Source organism: Typopeltis vanoorti, chromosome 5 (genome assembly GCF_054136105.1).
Source record: "Typopeltis vanoorti isolate ZY-2024b chromosome 5, IOZ_Tvanoo_1.0, whole genome shotgun sequence".
Lineage (NCBI taxonomy): Eukaryota > Metazoa > Arthropoda > Arachnida > Uropygi > Thelyphonidae > Typopeltis > Typopeltis vanoorti.
In genome coordinates, this window is record NC_143553.1 from 65,568,823 (window position 1) to 65,590,545 (window position 21,723).

Below are 21,723 nucleotides of genomic sequence, written 5' to 3' on the forward strand. Positions count from 1 at the left end.
TCTATAGACGTCTTAGCCGGTAGGGAGGTTAATGGTGTTATTTATTCATTTAACCCCTACTTGATTTACTATTCAGACTTTAGGTATACAGTCAGCCATTGCCTCCTGCAAACACTCCTTAACCACACTCCCTCCCATGCACTATCAACATCCAGCCCTTGCAGTTTTACATGCCATGGCACTGAACCAAGCAAACTCCTAAGCTTGTCATACTTACCAACCCAGTAATTTCACATGCACCTGTCTTAATTGAAAATTCCACACATTTAACCACCTCCCAAATCAAGACCCTATGATCACCCTCACCAATTGGTGGCAACGTGGTCATATTCGTTGCAGCCAAATTCTCAGATGCAATTACTAGGTCAAGCACTCTCTGACCCCTAGTATTTTCCATTACATGCTGTCGCAGATAGTTATCCCTTAATAACTGCATAAAATCCAATTTCTTCCTCCCATGTGTCCTCTCCTCCTTCCAATCAATGTTATCATAGTTGAAACCATGGAAACCAATGTTACCATGGGTTTCCATGGTAGGACTGCAATATGCAAGTCCACATTACCCAAACTACCATGCAGCACAGTCTTCAGGTCACTGCAGCAAAAGGAGGTCCTACATCTTATTAAAGTGGATGCCATGGTTGTTTGTTTTTCACACCATGGTGTGTCTCCGTTGGCTTCTTTCCAAGCAGCATATATACACATGCCTAAAGATTCAAACTGTAATGTTCTAGAGCACACACTGTTGCCATGTAACAAAAATTTCATAAGTACAATATTATGTGTATAAAATGCATACATTGTTCACTACTAAATTTTGTATTAAAATGTATTAGTGCAGATTAAAAAGTAGAAGTGAAAATAAATAAATAATATTTATTATTGATTTAGTATATTAAAGAATATTGCTAATATACAGTTTATTTTTATTTACAGTCTTTACAAGCCACTTTGGATTGGTCATTGGTAACATCCTTGCTTTCAGTTCTTTCTTTAGTAGACTTAGTAGCATAATTTCGTGCTCCAAATATAGTACTACCTACTCTCACATTAGTGCTGCCAACTTCTACCTGCAAAGAAAAAATCCATGATGGATTTGTAATAATAATCATCTCTTAATATTAAAAAAATTAAATAAAATATAATTCTATCATTTCTCTCTGAACAAATATTACTTCAAATCATCCTTAGTTGTTTGCTCTCTCTCTCTCTCTCTCTCTCTCTCTCTCTCTGTGTGTGTGTGTGTGTGTGTGTGTGTGTGTGTGTGTGTGTGTGTGTGTGTGTGTGTGTGTGTGTGTGTGTGTGTGTGTGTGTGTGTGTGTGTGTGTGTGTGTGTGTGTGTGTGCTGTTTATTATTATTGTGGGCATTTCCATGGAGTCCAGACTCAAGGCAGAAGACCAAAACCATCCACACAATCTATCATACCACTCCTTGAACCCGTTTACAGATGAAGTGCTCATGACTGACTCTGGCAACCCATTCTCTTCATTCACAACTCTCAAAGCAAAAAATTTAGTCCTCACATCCCTACTAAGGAGTGTAAGGACCATGTTTTTACTCAATTTCCAGGGATAACTTCTTCTAGTCAAGTACTGGAACATTTCTCCTGTATCAATCCTATAAAACTCTTTAATTAACTTAAATATTTCTATCATATCCCCTCTTCTTTGCCTATCAATCAGCTTCTAAAATTCACACACACACACACACACACACACACACACACACACACACACACACACACACACACACACACACACATTCAATCTTTCCTCATGGGACACACTCCATCATCTTGGTTGCTTACCTCTGAATCCTCTCCACCACTTCCTTATTCCTAAGAAACCAATGAAGACCAGACCTGAGCACAATAATTCAGATGTGGATATATCAAGGCCTTATAAAGAGGAATTACAACTTCCTTATTTCTACTTAATAATTTTAATGGGACATATGCACTCAACATTATAAAGTAACTTTGCAAATTCCACATGTACAAAAAAATTATATAGAATTTTATTTAAAAACTCCAATATATTTCATCCAATGTTCGTCAGGTTAACAGAACATTAACTACAACCAAAAGATGAATCACAGAAGTGAGTCATAATTCAAGTGCACATTCATTCACTCGTGTCTCAATTGCAAAATTACACTATTAGAGTTCAAAGGAACAATTGTAAAAAGTTGCGTAGATTAAAAAAAAAAAAAACTTATGAACATTTAATAGTGATCACTTCCCAAAACCTGGATATCTGCAGACAGTCTAATCGGTTCAGGTTTGGATGATTTCATAGAGTTTCGCATTTCTAGGAAACTTCAACTGCTAGAATGAAGAACTTTAGCTTCACTCTGTGCCTAGCTTCACTAGTATGCACAGCAAGGACTTGCCGGATTCCAGAAATCTAATATAGTCTTGATGTTCTTCCATTCTAATCAATGCAAAATGGCCAATCTGTCCAAAATAACAAAGGTGGCATGAGCAGGATACTTGTTAGATAGTAGTCAGGAAAGAGGTGGTCATGTATCCTTTGTGGATGGTAGAAAGGAAGACAGTTTCCAAGCTGGTTTGAAGGCAGTGTATCGATTAAATTTTCAAAGAAATCTTGCTATTTGTTCCCGGGTTCCTTTGGGGTGGGGTCTTGAAATTCTTTTCACATTAGACTGTAGTCTGGTGGAAGGATGATAATTATCAATAATTTTTTTGAATGTAGTCTTGTTGTATCCATTACATATCAGAATTACGTATTAGAATCCTTTAAGGTAGGGGATTGAAATTCTGCTCACATCAGATTGTAGTCTAGTGGAAGCATGGAAACAAGACTACCATTTGCAAGAATGGTAGTCTTGTTGTATCCATTACATATCAGAATTCTGAGCATGCAAAGCAAGGACTTGTCGGATTCCAGAAATTTAATATAGTCTTAATGTTCTTCAATTCTAATCAATGCAGAATGGCCAATCTGTCCAAAATAACAAAGATGGCACAAGTAGGGTACTTGATAGACACCTGGTAAGGAAAGAGGTGGTAATGTATCCTTTGTGAATGGTAGACAGTATCCGAGCTGGTTTGAAGGAAGTGTATAAATTGAATTTTTGAAAAATTATTCTGTTTTTCCAAAGTTCCTTTAATGTAGGGAAATGAAATTCTATTCACATCAGATTGTAGTCTAGTGGAAGGATAATATAAATTTTTTGCATGGTAGTTTTCTTGTATCCATTATGTATCAGATTGCTTTTCATTTTATTCAGTTCATCTAACAAAAGAGGATCAGAAAATAAGATCATATGAGCTCTATGTTTAAGACTCTTGATAATACCCATTTTTTGTGGTGAATGATAGTGGGAAGATGAGTGAATGTATCTGCCAGTAAAGCTTGGCTTAAGATAAACTGAAAATTCAACATGACCTGTGAGATTATGAATAATTAAGGTATCCAAAAAAAGTATAGTTGGTTATTGGACTCACGTTCAATAGTGAACTTGATGCAGGAGTACAAAGAGTTTATTTTCTCTAGAAACTGGAATAATTCTGAATTAGTGTAGGACCAGATTGCAAATTTATCATCAACAAAAACATAACCATACAAGAAACTGATGGAATATAGTAACAAAAGTTCTTTTTCTAGATGTTCCATAAAATAATCTGTTAATGCTGGTGAGATAGGACTGCCCATAGCTGTTCCTTCTGTTTGCTTGAACAACTTATTCCACTTCAAGTGGTGATCTCTTCCTTCTAATATTTCAAATTTATGAATTAATCTACGTTTATAGTTGAAATGTGCTTGTCTGGCTGAGGATAGCGAAATACAAAAAAATTAATTTAAAATGGTCTTGACTGAGAATGTCTTTAAAATTATTTTCCAGAAACTGAGCATTATTTAAATAAAACTGTTTCTTCATTTGCTAATAAGGTATTATTAGCAAAAATAATTTAAATGGCATTATACCCCTCTATTTATATAAATAGAAGGGTATATTCTTCTTTATTATATACATTTCTCCAAAGTGCAAGTTCTACATTCCCTTCGCAAGAACACCAATAGTGTCATTTTGAAGGCTGACAAAAGTAACGAAACTGTCGTTACAAATACCACAGAATATAATGGTAAAATTAATGTCTTACTAAGAGATAGATCAATATACAGTGTTATCAGCACAGATCCAACAAAAAGTCAAATGAATAAATTAAACAAATTATTAGACAATTTACAATCATGGGATGCCACTTCTACTGAGAGACTACGAATTCATCAAGCCCCGTCTGCCTCTTCTCTATGGTCTTCCAAAAATATGTAAGAATGAAAACCAACTACGCCCTATAGTGGACTGTATTGGATCTCCTACTTACCACATTGCAAAATGTCTCTCTCTCGTCATCTTCGGAATCTCAATGGACATACTAGTTCTTATATCAAAAACAGTCTTGACTTTAAAGACAAAATAAAATATTTACATCTCTCTGATAATGAGATAGTAGCTTCTTTTGATTTAGTCTCACTTTTCACCAACATTCCTCTAAAAGAGACTCTTTGGTTTTTAGAATCTGATTTCCCAGAGGATATTATTAACCTATTTAAATTCACCATCAATGCAGGCTATTTTAAAAGGAATAATGAGTCGTTCAAGCAAATAGAGGGAATAGTGGGCAGTCCTATCTCACCAGCTTTAGAAGATTATATTATGGAACATCTAGAAAAAGAACTCTTTGATACCATATTCCCTCAGCCTTGTATATGGTTATGTTTTGTTGATGACATATTTGCAATCTGGTCCCACATTGATTCATTACTTCAGCTTCTAGAGAAAATAAACTCCTTGTACTCCCACATCAAGTTCACTGTTGAACATAAGTCCAATAACCAACTACCCTTTTTTGGATGCCTTAATTATTCATAATCTCACCAGGATTGTTGAATTTTCAGTTTATCTTAAGCCAAGCTTTACTGGCAGATACATTCACTCATCCTCCCACAATCATTTATCACAAAAAATGAGTATTTTCTCAAGAGTCTTATACATAGAGCTCGTATGATCTGCTCTTCTGATCACCTTTTGTTAGATGAACTGAATAAAATTCACGAACTGATACATATTGGATACAACAAAACTACCATTAAAAAAATCATAAAAAATATTATCATCCTTCCACCAGACAACAATTTAATGTGAAAAGAATTTCAATACCCCACCCTAAAGGAACCTGGGAACAAATAATAAGGATTCTTTGAAAATTCAATCAATACACTAATGTAAAATCACTTGCGGTGAAAAATAGAAATATTTTTCACCTATATCGATTTTACATAGGCCATTAAAATACATATAATTAGAAATGCATGTAACCTGTTTAACGTATAATAATTTTGTAATATAATGTTAGAATAACTGAATGTAGAACCACAAGCAATTGTAACTAAAAAGCTCAGGCAGGATTAGGCTAGTAAACTGAAGGTCAACAACAGTCTCAAAAGTCACCAGACTATGAGTTTTGCCACCAAAACCTACTATAAACATTGGTGATAAGGATGCTACCAGTAAATCCGGGAATTTTTTTTGGTTATGATATAAAAGGTGGAGAATGAAGCTTGAGGGCTCTCTTAATTTTTGTTCCTTTGGCAAGCTTTTCAAGGATGGGAAGAGTCGCAATCCCACAAGCAGTAGTTTCTGGAGATAATGGGGAGTTTGCTAGCAGTATTACATGATATCCTTCCATGAAATTCTTCGAAGAATGTACCAATCCATGTGCATGCTGATTTGTAGCAGCTGACGAAGTTCCTAACATCGATGAAAAAATGCATTAAAGTTACAAGGAAGGAATCTGCAAGACGATAACCACCGGATAGTGCCCGATCACAGTCATTGCTCAAGAAAAAGAAAGGAGCCAGAGGAATTCACCCTTAACCTTTTTTTGGATTCAGGACTGTACAATGATATAGTGAGCTTGTAAGTTGCTTTATGTTAATAGCCTAGATTGTGTGTCCAGAAGAGATAGATGTTGATTCTGTTTAACTAATGGTATAATGTTTTTGAAGAGTTCAGAAAGCCGAATGTCAGTTTGAATGTGTATAATAGAATATTGTAATCTTGAATAGTGCTTGTGTTATATAATGCTCAGAATGTGTATAGTATAATTTTGCATTATATTAGTTATAATGAGAGTAAGGTTACATGTGCTAAAATACATCCATGTGTTTAATAAGTTGAGTGTGAATAATTTCTTTGTCTAATGCTTTAAGTGATTTGTTTAATGAATGTGTGCAGAAGCAGACAACATGATATGTTCTATTTACTTTTATATATTAACTGTCTAAGTTAGAATAAACATGTTTGGTTTTGTTAATAGCTTGCCTGATCTTTGATAGCCAATGCACTGTCTCATAAAACAAATCGAACCTGTGTGACCTAAGTAAAGTTACAGCCACGACTGAGTAATTCAGAGTTGCTTGAGATATTGATTTGATTTGATTTAATTTTTGAATTTAATGATTGAATTGATTTAAGAGTTATTCCACGTGCTTAGCTAAAATATTCTCTTGTATGTAAAGGAAAGATAGAAAATTCGTTTACACGATCCTTAATGGCGCAGTCATTAACAAAAATAAATTTTTAAAGATTAATACATTTGAATTTATAGCAATGTAGATTAAGGATTTGGTCCCAGCCAGAGGCTTTTCCTAAGTCTACGATACTAGCACGTGTGAGACTATACTTTGCGGCCTTAAAAGGGGGGGGGAGGAGGAGAAAGCTAAGTAGATTATGGAAGGACTAAATAAATAATAGTATTATACGTGAGTTACAGATTAGAGCACATAGGCATACTGTGCAAGCTCAAGCAACCACAAAAATAATGAAGAGGGGAAACACACAGAGAAAATGAGTAAAGAAAAAGAACAATATATTTTTAACATAATAAACATAAAACACAATATAAACATAAAATATAAATTACTAAAACATTACAAATGGCGCAGCCGACAGGATGTAAATCCACTTAAATAACACCAAGAATAGTGTGGATTTTGAGACAGCTTTGGCTAAAGGAACAGGTAGTTAGAATTTAAGCAATTGAAAATTTGTATAAAAATAAGTACTGACAAGACTAATTGTGAACTAGCATGGCCACTTTAGTGGAAGTAAAGAAGGAAATGGAGGAATTTTTCTCCATGGTCTTCCAACACTTCCCAGTGTTCTTCACAGAAGAAATCACCTCCTTGTCTTGCACAGATCTAATCGAGCATGCTGTCCAAATCACCTCAACTTCCGCTGTCCATGTGAAGCAGTATCAAACTCCCATGAAACACATGGAGCAACTGCAGAAACTATTGCAGGACTACAAGAAGGCAGGGATCATTGAGAGATCAAGCTCTCAATGGAACAGTCCATTTATATTAGTGGAAAAGCCCAAATGGGAGTTTGAGATTCGTGCTGGATCTAACGGAAGTAAGCAAGGTCACAAAATCAACTGACTTCCCCTATGTAAAATTGAGGAGCTGTTGATAGGTCTAGGGGATGCTAAATACTTTTCTAAATTGGATCTAAACTTGGGCTATTTTCAAATCCCCCTAAGAAAGGAATACAGGAAGTACTTTGCTTTTACGACAAGGTGGCAAAAATATCAACTTTGTAGACTTCTTCAAGGCACGAGAAACTCCGCCATATCTTTCCAATCTCTAATGAACACTGTTCTTTCTGACATGCTAGGGAATCTGCTTTCAGTATAATCTGCTAATATACTCACTGGATATAAGAACACACAAGGAGATTCTAATGTGTGTGTCTTAACAAAGTTAGACAGAGCAAAGCTCTCATTAAAATGTTCGAAGTGTCAGTTCTTCCTGAGAGAGGTAGAGTGCTTGGGTCACAAAGTCAGTGAGGCTGGGATAGTCCCCACCCAGACGAACGTGAGAGCAATTCTTAAGGCCAGAGTCCCAAGGACTGTAAGGCATGTTTGTTGATATATCGGGATGATAAACTTTTATAGGAAGTTCATTCCGAATTGTTCAAGGTTGATGGAACCTATAGTTAAGTTAACAAAAAAAGGGACAAAGTTTAGATGGGGAGATGAGCAGCAGAGTGCATATGATTCCTTAAACCTTGCTCTGACTAAGTCTCCAGTACTTGCCTATCCTAGGTTCGGGGAAAAGTTCTTCCTCTTTGCTGATACCTCTCATGACACTATAGCCTCTGTGCTGGAGCAGAAAGAGGGAGATGACTTCTGATCAATAGATTTTATCAGTAGGAAGCTTTCATCCTCAGAAATAAATTATTCTGTCATTGAAAAGGAAGCATTAGCGATAGTGTTCTCCCTTAGAAAACTTAAATATTTGCTACTGGGGCAGCACATCCTGATATCAGACCACCAACCTCTATCTTTCTTGTCATCAATGAGGGATAAGGACCAAAGAATAATTAGATGGACACTAGAGCTGCAGGAGTACAATATTGACATTAAGTACATCCCTGAAAAAAAAAAATGTAGTTGCTGACTACTTGTCAAGATCCTTAGACTCAGACCAAGAGGAGGAGAATCTTCTGAGAGAGGAAAATATTACTTTTGTCAATAAGATAAAAGATATAGAGAGAAATAGGAATAAGCCTCCTCATCTTCAGAACTGGGAAAAACCCCTTATTACTGAAGCTCAGAAAGTGAACCCTGTGTGGAAGAATGTGTATGATAGAATAAAAAAGAGGTGAAACGCTTTCTGAAGAGTATTTATTCCTCAAAACATTACACATTAGAGATGGATTACTGTTGTCCAGACAGGACATCATAGGGAGGTGGAAAGACAAAATCCTGGTCCCTGCAGTCATGATACCATGGGTACTTTACACCTTTCCATGACTTAGACCTGGCAAGACATCAAGGATTTAGTTGAACATGGCAACAAGTAAGTGACAGGTATCTGTGGAAAGGTATGAGAGGCGACGTTTCCTCTTATGTGTCCTCTTGTCACTTGTGCCAAAAGAAATCTGACTTTGGGGGAAGGCACCGTTACAACCCTTCCCCCCCTCCCGATCCGTCCTTTTCAAGCAGTGGCTATTGACATTGTTGGGCCCCTACCTACTACCTCGCGAGGAAACAAGTACATACTTGCAATTATAGACATATTTTCTAGATTTCCTGAGGCAATGGCAATGAAGGATCAGACTGCAAGAACGGTAGCCAACAAATTTTTTAAGCTGGTGATATCCAAATATGGGACACTCCAGACACTTTTGTCGGATCAAGGTGCAAACTTTACAGCTGAGATTATGTTGCAGCTATGCAAGCTGCTAAAGATAAAAAAAAATTGTTTACCACACCCTATCACCCCAAGGGAAACAGGATGTGTGAAAGGCTAAATAGGACACTAAAACATACTCTCGCCAAATTAGAAGACAGCCAGATATAGAATTGGGATGCATACTTATCTCACACACCCTATGCGCTTGCACAATGGCTATTCCCTCTGCAATCAGAGAGGCACCTGCTGTCATCCTATATGGGTTTGAGCCAATGTTCCCCAGTGAGTTTAGGAGCTCTCGCATCAACACTGGATTCACCGACATTGATGGGTATTTAAATAACTTAATTGAGGGAAACAAAGTGACTCACAAGATAATTGCGGAATCCAGTAGGAACAGCTCTCAAAGGACGAGAGTGTATGTAAATAAACTGAGAAAATATGAAGACTTAAGACCAGGGAATTTACAGGGAACAAAAGACAACAAAAAAAGAGGAGGGAAATTGGGAAGAAATGCTTCGGGCCCGTATGAGATTCTTGAAAAACTTTCCCTGGTAAACTTTAAAATTCGGGATAAAAAGGATCCAAAAAAGATACTTATGGTGCACTCTGATAGAATAAAACTGTATAAAAGTAGAAATGACAAATTAATATGCCTGGGAGACTCCTTGGAAAGGGTGCTGGGGGGAAGGAGGCAACCCCTCCGAAATAAATCTAGAGCTAATGGAGATTGTACAAAAAAAATGTTGCAAGTTTATTTTCCACTTGGTTAGACTATAATAAATTTAGTTTAATCCTTTATCCAAGTGTGAGCAAACAAAGTTTGCACCTGACAATATCTTCAGGAGTGAGGTAAGGAAAATACAACACTGGGCAACTCGCAGCAAAGGTGGATCAAGCTCTCAACTCCTTGTCTTAGTATCTCCCATAATGCACAGCACATCTCCTTGCAGACATGTATACTGCTATGCATTAAGGGAAGGAGGGGGGGGCACTAGCCATACCAGTTTCGACCTTCATTGAGGTCTCATCAGTGGGAGCCAGGATCAGAGTGGAGTACACCTTTGTTTGCTCACACTTGAATAAAGAATTAAACTAAATTTATTATAGTCTAACCAACTGGAAAATAAACTTTCAACATCTTTCTCTAAATCCAGAGTAATTTAATAATAAGGTGGCACACCTTTTGGCAACTCCTATAGGTAAGGATGACCTTTCCTATTGCTTCTGCCTTAGTATCTCCACTCTGGACCTGGCTCCCACTGACAAGACCTCAATAAAGGTCGAAACCGGTATGGGTAGTGTCCCTCCCCCTCTCCCTTAATGCATAGCAGCATACATGTCCACAAGGAGATGTGCTGTGAATTATGGGAGATACTAAGACAAGGAGTTGAGAGCTTGATCCACCTTTGCTGCAAGTTGCCTGATGTTGTACTATCTTATCTCAGTCCTGAAGATATTTTCAGGTGCAAACTTTGTTTGCTCACACTTGGATAAAGGATTAAACTAAATTTATTTTAATACAAAAAAAATCCCCACTGCAAAAATGCCGACTACTCTAGGAATCAGAGTGTGAGAGACTCTAGGCAGAATAATGATGGAGTGAGAAGTCCTGTACACCGAAGGAAGAATTATGAAAGAGGATGCGCCAACAACCTGGATGGAGGGAATAACATATCCCTAGAGGAAGTAACTGCGAAGTACCATAGGTTCACGGATCATGACTTCCAGGATGTCAGAATTAGGGATTCCCTTGAAATATCAAGCGAGAGAAGAAATAAGTTAAATGATGAAAATAGAGAACATGTTCAAACGCGATACAACTTGAGGTCAAGGAAAAACTAAAAAGCTGAAATAAGTCATGTCTTCTCCAGAAAATGTGAAGACACTAGGTCAAGAAAAAATTTTTTTGAGAGAGGGTAGGCCTTTATAAAATCTCTTGTGCTGAAAAATAGAAATTACTAAAACATTATATTAACTTTAAACCAGCTCGGAAACTGTCTACCATCCACAAAGAATGCATTACCACCTCTTTCCTTACTAGGTGTCTATTATGTATCCTGGTTATGTCATCTTTGTTATTTTGGACAGATTGGCCATTCTGCATTGATTAGAACTGAAGAACATCAAGACTCTATTAGATTTCTGGAATCCAACAAGTCCTTGCTTTGCAAACTAGTGAAGCTAAGCACAAAGTTCTTTGGAACCAAAGTAAACTTCTTCATTCCAGGAAATTCAAATCCGATTATCTTTTCCTAGAAACATATGAAACTCTATAAAATCGTCCAAACCTGAACCGATCAGACTGCATGCAGATATCCATGTTTTGGGAAGTGATCACTATTAGCTGTTCATGAAGTTACCTTTCTCTACTTGTTAGTGTGTTCATCAAAAGCCAAGTAATCTTATGAGCTACCTTGACAACCTTAGCAATATGCCCTCTAAACTTCAACTTTCTGTCTACCACCACCACCTCCAAATCTGTAGCTTCATCTATTTCCTGGAGTACAATTACATCAATTACAGCTTGTAATCGATTTATCCCAAAGTGCATAACTTTACATTTCTCCACATTAAACTTAAACTATTGAACTATTCTACTGTAGACCATCCTGTATTATACAATATGCTGATTTATTAGATACTGTGCGATTATTTGCCATTTAATTAATTTTCATTCTCAGCAATAAACTTAAAGATTTAAATGCAGTCAGATTTATTTAAGAAATCCTTCAAATTATTTAAGTTACAGAGAAATGACTAATATGACAAGTTGAACAGCAACTTCAAGACCTTGAACATAAACTGAATATCATCCTTAATATCTTATCAATTTAAGTCCAAAGGGTAATGCTGCATCTACAATGTTGCTTAAAGAGGCATAATGTTATTTAAGGGAGCAAGAGTTGGGACCATAGTATAAAAGGTAAGACAAGAGTTAGTGAAAATGAAAGATGAAATGAAACATCCGGAAGAGGGTATTAAACAACTAAAGAAGAGATTGACCAATGAAAATGAAGAAGAGGAAATTAGTATTACGAAGAAAGAGTCAAAGGATAGTCATATATCGATGTATGGGAACTCGATCATTAGAGGTGTGATAACTAATAAAGTGCACAAAACATGCTTTCCTGGTGGAACAATGAAGCAAATAACTGATGCATTGCAGAAAAGGAAGGAGTGGGCATAAAAATTAGTGGTAGTTGGGGAAAAAAAAGAATTTTGACACAGACTTGAAAAAGTTGTTGCAGCAGGTAAATGATAATAGTGTTGTTGGAAAAGTGTTAACATGTTACCTAAATATGACAATAGTGAATTGAGGAGAGCAGAAATATGAATAGTAAGATGACTGAGTTGTATGAAAGGGAGTTCAATTTGTAAATCTGTGGAGTGAATTTGAAGGGAAGTTGAAATGGTTTAAAGTTGATGGATTGCATTTGATTGGGTTTGGTGTTGGGCAGTTAGAAAGGCTATTGTTTCCTGAATAGGCACAGAGTCAAGAAATTAATGTATTTATTTAATATAATACAATAGTAAATGATCAGAGTCCACTTGTGAAACAGGATAGCACAACTAAATGGATTGTACAACAGAAGGAAGATAGATACGAGGTTGAAGCAGCACAAGGTGATGGAATGTATAAGGGTGAGGATCAGAGTCAGCATCAGGGAAACAGGAGTGGTCAGACTGAAGAGCGAGGTGTGACATAGCAGCTAGAATAGAGAATGTTGGTGTTGGTAGAATGGTCTCAAAAACACAGGGATTGTTATGTTATGTACACAAATGTTATGTTATGCACACAAGTGTAAGGAGTATTTGGAATAAGAGAGCTGAGTTTATTGCACTGATTGAGTAAGTATGTCCAAAGATAATTGAAATAAGTGAAACTTGGTAGTCTTAGGAGGATATGACGTCGGGAATAGAAGTGGAATGATATATAATTTTCTGGAAGGATAGGAATGTGAAAAGAAGAGGAGGAAGAAGTGCTGTCAATGATTGCAGACGAATTGTGTCCACAAAGTGTGGAAGCTGATAGTGTTTGCACAGAATTTGAATCTGTGTGGCATGAAGTTGAAATTAACAGGCTAGTATATCTCATAGGATGCTGTTATAGGCCAGGGAATGTAGAGAATACTGATTGTAAAATGTTTAGGCAAATTGGTTGGGCATGTAAAAAGAAGGTGATCCTGGTGGGAGACTTTAATTACAAGAATATAGAATGGAAAGAGGAGATAATGTATGGGAATAAGGAGAGTAAGTTTGATGAATTTCTGAGAAAGAAATATCTTAAGCAGTATATCACTGAAGCAACAAGCTTTAATGTTTTGGATTTGGTGATAATTTAACAAGATGTAGTTTTTAACGACGTGCTGACACTGCTACTGGTTAGTGAGAGTGATCATGAAGTACTTGTTTGGGAAGTGGTGAAACAAGAAAAGGTTACTGCCAAAAATGGATATACGTGGAAGTATAAAGCAGGTGATTATGGGAAGCTTTGTAGTCAGTTAACATCAGTATGTTAGTAGATGAGCTGAGCAGAAAAGATTTTGACAGTGCATGGAAATTCACAAGGCAGTATCTAACACAATAACGCAAAAGTTAGATGAGCAAATAAAGTAGGAGTGAAATGGATGAACAGCAAAATCAAGCAAGCTGTGCTGGAAAAGAAAATCTTATGGAGGAGGTACAAGATAGTTGGTGGTTATCAGATCCATGAAGAGTATAAAGTGCAGACTAGGAAGGTGATGAGCATAGTAAAGAAAGAAAAGATGCAGTTTGAGAGGAGATTGGCTGATCAGGCCAAGGTTAACTCAAGGGAATTTTTCTGCTATACAGCAGGCAAGAGAAAGAATAATTATGGCAGGTTAACACTGGCGGATAGTCATGGCAGCAGAATAACAGTTGCAAAGGTGCAATTCATCCAGAGAGGCTTGGATATCCAAGAATAGAAAAATCAGTACTCCATGGTGGCCTCAGGACGTTTTAGAGGCAGTAACGGAAAAGAAGAGAAAACCGTAAGAAAGAGAAGCACTCTGTAAAACTAGCTAAACAAAATCAGGAATAATAAAGGTGACATGAATACTGAAGATAAAGATATGCTAGGTTTGGAGTAATTACTTTGAAAGATTGCTCAATGAAACAAGCAGTGATAGTATGCTGGTAGAAAATATTCAAGAGGAATACAATCAGGAGTATATATATCAATACTTGAGGTAGAAAAAGCTATCAAAAATCTAAAATATGGAAAGACAGCTGAAGTAGATGATATTCAACCAGAAATGCTCAAATATGGAAGGATAAAGCATAATTTAGAAGACAGGGATCAAATTCCAGATGACTGGAGTAGAGCTTTCATAGTATCAGTCTATAACAAGGGAAATGTGAATGTAAAAAAGGGGAATGTGAGAATTACATAGGAATTTCCCTACTGAGTGTTCCAGGTAAGATTGATGCAAGTATATTTGAGAAAAGGACAAGAAAAACTGTGGAAGGGAAGCATGAAGAAGAACAAGCTGTTTTCAAGCCAAATAGATGTTGTCAGGATAAAATTTTCACTTTAAGACCAAGAGTTGAGAAATCATGATAATATATCAAGGATCTGTATTTAAGTTTTGTAGATTTGAAGAAGGAATATGACAAGGCACAAATACAAGCTCTTTCTTCCAAGATTATACAGTGATCAACATTCATAAGGTAAAAATTATGGAGACAATCACACAGAGCAATTACTTTACTTAAAACTAACCATTGATGTTTTCACCTCTATATGAAGGTCATCATCAAGAATACATATACCTCAACTTACGATGTAGTTCCATTCAGATGATCCAATTGTAAGTGGAAATGGTCATAATCAGAAATCACTATATGAACCATAATAATATATTAATAATTAGAAACCTAAACTAAAATGTGCAGGTCTTATTATGAGACACTTATCATGAATTGTTTCAAGCTTTCTTTCTGTTGTGTCCATTTTCCAGAAGAAAGTTTCATCAATCAGGAAAGACACTGTGCTAGGCTGTCCATGCACTTTCTGAGATTTCTGATGGAAAGGAGATACAGAGGATAAAAAAATGGTAGGGGGTGCTCAGGAATTTGAGTGCCAACTCATTGATCTTGGTTGATCTTAGCAATGTGCCCTCTGAACTTCATCTCCCTATCCACCAACACCTCCCAAGTCCCTAGCCTCATCAATCTCTTGGAGTACTGTTCCATCAATGTGGTACACAGCTGGTAATCTTTTAATCCCAAAATCACACAGAAGGCTATTTTTCTTTTCCATGATGATGGGAGTTTACTCAATAGAAGTGCTGAAACTGCACTTCAGAGCTTCAAGTGGTATGTCTGTTATAGTGTGGCTCAACGCACTCTGTTGCCACCATCTTTGCTTTGCTACCATGCCGATAAGAAATATTTTGGTGATTTGTACAGCACATAGGTTTGAGTCAGATTGCCAGAATAGTAATGGCCAAGGAAATGAGACAGAGAAACTGCAAAAATCCCCCCCACTTGGCTTTCTTATAATGCTATATAATGCATAGATGTGAGTGGTTGAGTACAGGTTTACAAGCTGGTTATTAGTAGAATTTCATTTTTCACTAGTATTCCTTTATTCTTTTTTTTTTCTTTAATAGTTGATTGTCCATGCTTCATATCCACTTTGATGTTTTCCTTCCAGCTCTTGTCATAGTTGCTGACCCTGTTCCAGCTGCATATCTGTGAGATCTGGCCAGGCTCATACACGTAACAGGAGGGAGGTGCCTTCTAACTTATTCATGGACCAATATGAACGTAGATCCAATTGTCAGGATACCAACTTTTAACATAAGTTGATTCTCTGTGTAATTATGGGTCTGAAGCAGTGACTCAATTTTCTTGGGTTAATGTTACATTGTTCAGTGAGCCTGAAAATGTGATCATTTAGAGTTGTACATTTCTGAAATAAATTCAGGATGATGGCATTATACTTTTCATTTTTCTGCCTGAATCATGTGCTGAACTAATGAGGCAGTAAGGTTGTTGAGCTGGTTGAGCTTGTTGGCGGCAGGCATGCTACCATCAAGGTACTTATTGTGTATTGCTTCAAACTTTCATTCTGTTGTGTTCATTTTTCAGAAGAAAGTTTCATCAATCATGAAAGGCACTGTGCTAGGCTGTCCACCCACTTTCCAAGATTTAGGAATTGGAACTGTTTAATGGAAAGGAGGCACAGAGGATAACAAAAATCACATAGGCTATTTTTTTCCCATTATAATGGGAGTTTACTCGATAGAAGTGCCGAAGCTCTGAAGTGCAGCTTCAGCACTTCAGAGCTTCAAGTGATCTGTCTGCAGTAGTGTGACTGAAAGTACTCAGTTGTCACTTTGTTGCCACCATCTTTGCTTTGTGCTGTAGGCATGGCTATACATTACGCTAGGATTAGAAAACAGCAGAAATATTTTTTTGGAAATGCTAAGGATAATTATTGTTGTTGGTATAGCATTCCTCAGTCTCTGAGAAAGCTACTGCTTACTTTCATTTGAAATGGAAGATTGGGTAAAATCACTTAAAATGATAAAATAAGAGCACAATTTCCAAGAAATACGATCCAAAATGTCACTTAAGGATCCTTTATCTAACACTCTGGAAAGAAAAAAAAAAGATACTTGGACACATCACTTACCTGTTTAAGTGATGTATCCAAGTATCTATTTTTTTTAATGGTAATTATGCACATAAAAAAAAGTTGTTCAACCAATAGCTGACTGATACTATGAATAGACAGACATTTGAGTAGAAAGTAGAAGCAGCTTGTTAACAATTGATTGAAACTTGCAGATTATACTCTTTAGGGATGACAAAGGAGAGAAAACAGTTCCAAAAAGACAGCAACAAAAGGAATGTATGAAGTTGGTTTAGAGATGAATTTTTATGAAGTTGGTTGTTAGTATACTGGATACCCCTTTATATACTTGTTTTAATCCTTTCTGTCAGGATAGAGATTATGTGTATAGTGGATGGATTTTTATCTTCAAACACTGAAACTAATGATAGCATTCCACTGCATTAAAATACACTGTTTTTCTGAAAAGGGAATGCTGCAGTCTCCTTTTTCATATGACAAACTCTGCACTTTATACAGCACCAAAACTTTCAAAATACGAACCTCTCAACTTCTATACTCTTAAATTTTGATCTCTATACCATTTTTCTAGAGTTTTGATAACTGTTAACTTTAAAAATATTAACACCCAGTTCTGTATTATATCTTGCAAAAAAAAAATAATAATTTTTTTGACAACATGCAAATCCATGATGATGAAAAGAATTATTGTAATCTCACATCTCCCTTGGCAAAAACATATTACAAGTATTGTTTCTTCAGCATTAAAAAATAACAACAATAAAATAAATAAAAATTAGGTTTCTGCTTTTGCTCAAGGCATTATTTTACCTCTGAACAATAACTATTAAGTTTCTGTACAAATCACAAATCCCATCTAACCACTGAATACTGTCCTAACATTTGGGAACAGTTAGTACCCAAAGAGTTTCCTAAAATATAGAATAGAACAATTAAGTCAATTAGACCCATCTTTCACAACTTTACTTCATTTATTATTATTATTATGGGTATCTTCATGGAGTAGGTAGCCTCACTGCTGGAGACCCAAACTATCAAAACAATATCTATCATACCTCCTCTTGAATTCATTTACAGACGAAGAACTCACAACTGAGTCAGGCAATGTTCTACTCGTTCACCACCCTCCATGTGAAAAATCTAGTTCTCATACCCTTGTTAACCACACTTTTCCTTAATTTCCAGGGATGACCTCTTGTTCTTCCACCACTACAACACAGCTGAAATATTTCCCTTGCATGAATCTTATAAAAACCTTTTAGTAAATTAAATGTTTCTATCATATCTCCTCTTTTCTGCCTATCAACCAGTCTCTGCAATTCACAAGCTCTCAATCTATCAATGTAGGGAGCATTTTTTTACATCACTCACGCTCCTCTGAACCCTCTCCACAATCTCCTCATCTCCAAGGAACCCAGGTGACCAGACTTGAGCGCAGTAATCCAAATGTGGAAGTATCAACGCCTTATGAAGGGGAATAATAGCCTCTTTATCTGTGGATGTTAGTGTGTTCTTCAATAACCAAGTAATTCTATGTGCAATCTTGGACACCTTAGCAATGTGCCCTCTGAACTTCATCTCCCTATCCACCAACACCTCCCAAGTCCCTAGCCTCATCAATCTCTTGGAGTACTGTTCCATCAATGTGGTACATAGCTGGTAATCTTTTAATCCCAAAATGCATAACGTTACACTTTTCCACATTGAACTGACATTCGTTACCTTTTGCCCATTTTGCTAGCTTATTTAAATCATCCTGCAAACTCTCAACATCAGCTTGATTTTTTATTGCACTACCCAACTTTGCATCATCAGCAAACAACTGAATATCTCCCTTCAAGCCATTTCCTATATCATTCATGTACAAATTAAACAATAATGGCCCAAGCACAGAGCTCTGAGGCACACCACTGGTCACCTGCCTCATCCTGGATTCTGCTCATCCATGCACCACTTTCTAGCATCTCTCCCTGAGCCATTCTCTTATCCATATCACCAGTTTAGTATCCATCCCAATCTGCTCTAATTTGCACGACAGTATTCCATGGGGGGGGGGGGGTATCCTGTCAAAATCCAGAAGTGTGATTGTGTAGCCATTTCCCTTGTCCAACTCAGATGTCATTCTATTATAAAAAGTTAATAAATTGCTAAGGCAGGATCAACCTTTAACAAAACTATGTTGGCCCCTATAGAGTATCATGTTCTGATCCACCTATCCTTGAATTCGGTTTTAACCAACTTTTCCAATACTTTTACCACCACTCCTGAGATGGTGAGTGGTCTGTAATTCTGCAGTCTTAGAGCCACCTCTATGCAAAGGAACCACTTTGCCTTCCTTCCACTCCCTAGAGACCATACCGGAGTTCAAACTTAAGTTAAATAACCAAGTAAGAGGCGTTGACAATTCCTTTGCACATTCATGCAACACCCAAGCTGATATTCCATCTAAACCTACAGTAATGTTTGCATTTAAATTCTGCAATATACTAAGTACCTCTGATTTATTAACTTCAATTCTCACATTAGTTATTGCTACAGGTACAGAGATATCCTCACTTCCGTGACAGACCTTTGAAAAGTGATCACTCAGTAACTCTACTATTACATCTGAATTGGTCACCTCAATATCATCCGCACCCACTAAGGTTATCCTTCCAAAGTCATTCTTCCTTTTACTTGTCACATAGCAGAAAAACTCTTTGGGATTACCCTTGATCTCCTTGGCTAAGGTCTTCATATTATTTCACAAATAATTTGGTTTCTGCTGCTTGCATTTTCTACAAATATTTCTATGATCCTGTTCATCAGAAATGGCATCAATAATTGTTAGCATGGGAGTTATGTCCAGACGTCCCTAAAAATATACAATAGATCAATTAGACCTATCTTCTGCTAATTTATTTAATTTTCTTTCAAAAATTCATTCATTTTCTGCTGCTTTCATTTTCTACAAATATTTCTATGATCATCTGAACTGGCATCAATACTTAATGGCATGGGATTTATGTCTAAGCAAGGTGGATATGGAAGGAGGAATGATGTCAGTAGTTTTGAGACAGTGTGGTTTGAGGTAGAGGATGAAATATTTAGTTGTATGTTATTGTAGACCAGACAATGTGGAGGGTAGTGACAAGGAAATGTATAGGTAAATTAGCATGGCAAATAAGAAAAGGTTGATCACTGTGATAATTTTAATTATGGAAATACAGAAAGGAATGAAGAAGTGGCATCCAAGGGATGGACAGAAAGCAATATTTAGTTGGGAGTTGCTGTAGACCAGACAATGTATAGACAAATTAGCCTAGAAAATAAGAAAAGAATGATTATTATGGATATTTCAATTATGGTAATATAGACTGGAATCAAGAGGTGAAAGGGCAAAAAATAACGAATTTCTCAAGTTTCTGAGGGACAACAGTTTAGTATGTAACACAAGGCACACAAGGATCGATAGTCCTGGATTTGATCCTCTCATCAGAGGATATTACTGTAAATAAGGTGTCAAATTCCCTCCAGTTAGAGTGACCATGAGGTGATCACCTAAGCTGTCGCCAACTTCACAGAGGTTAAGACTTCTGTGAGGAAAAAATGTATGCGAAATTACAAGGATGGTGATTATGAAAAGCTCAGAAAGCAGCTTGGAGCTATATCATGGAATTAGGAGTTGCTTAGAAAGCAGATCAATGTGTTTGGGCACCACTCAAGAGCAATTTAGCAGATGCAATTTCTGTATGTATTCTAAGGATCAGGTGGTTAAATACGGCAGGTTTGAAATGGATGAATTAAGAGATTAAGCATGCAATCTGAAACAAGAAGGCATTATACATGAGATGAGTGTAATAATTAGTTGCATGAGGAATATAGAGAGCAGGCAAGGATAACAAAAGTGCAGCAATTAGCTAATGATTTAAAAAGAAATCCCACAATTCTTTTGATGTGATCAGTAGAAGGATGATATTGGTTGGTGAAAATGATAAAATAATAACTTGGGAAAATAGAATGAGCAATTCATAAAGATATTTCATCTTCAGGAATAGTAGGAAAGGAGGAGGTGTTAATGGTGAGTGAGCAGGAAGTATATTGAGAATTGAATATGTTAATAAGGCAGTAAGACATTAATTGCATCTAACAGATAAGCTTAGGCGTTGATGGTTATTCATGACTTATTTTTCACGGTATTAACAACACCACAAACACTTTTATCAACAAGGATGTTTTATTAATGCTAATATTTCGCTGATTTTCAACTCAGCATCATCAGAGCACAACACACATGTAAACACGACAGTGAGTGAGTGAAACAATATAATTGCAAAAGACAAAAGATCTAAAGTCCTATTTTTGGCGCCCTCTAATGAAAAAAAAAAAAAAAAAAAGCAGCAGTTATCCAGGAGTTTTTCTTAGGATAACCGTCTTCCAAATTTTTGGCAAATTAATGCAACCATACTTGTTAAGGTTGGGAGAATTCTTCAAAGCCATTGCTGACTCAAAAAATAATCTTTCAGATCTATAACGACTCCTAAATAGCACATTCGTTTTCCTCCATCTAATCCTGTGTGAAGGAGTGTCCAAAGCGTGGTCTGCCAGTCCCGACTTGCCATAGTAATAGTAGCGAATGTATCTTTCATGTTCTTCCAGGCGGATGTTCACTGATCTTCCTGTTTGCCCATAATAGGCCAAGTCACAGTCACATGGAACTTCATACACTCCTGGGTGTGCTAAAGGGTGAAGTTTATCCTTTGGCGAGCGGATCAGAGTTGCCAGCTTGACATGAGGCTTGAAGGTGGTGCGAAGGCCATGTTTCAACAATACTTTGGCTATCTTTTCTGATGTACCTCTGATGAATAGAAATGGTCATGTTGTATTCT

The 21,723-nt window shown here is 36.7% G+C and overlaps 1 protein-coding gene across 3 annotated transcripts in view; it reads right to left on the reverse strand.

The window, feature by feature from the left end:
- Positions 1-856: 856 nt before the first annotated feature.
- LOC150106485 (pyridoxal phosphate homeostasis protein) overlaps positions 857-21,723 on the reverse strand; it is a 171,803-nt gene continuing 150,936 nt past the window's right edge. For all 3 annotated transcript variants that reach the window (XM_090392475.1, XM_090392473.1, XM_090392474.1), the window contains one exon: positions 857-1,070. In XM_090392475.1, coding sequence (XP_090248601.1) covers positions 927-1,070 — 144 coding nt within the window. In that variant the 3' untranslated portion in view covers positions 857-926. The remainder of the gene's footprint in view (positions 1,071-21,723) is intronic.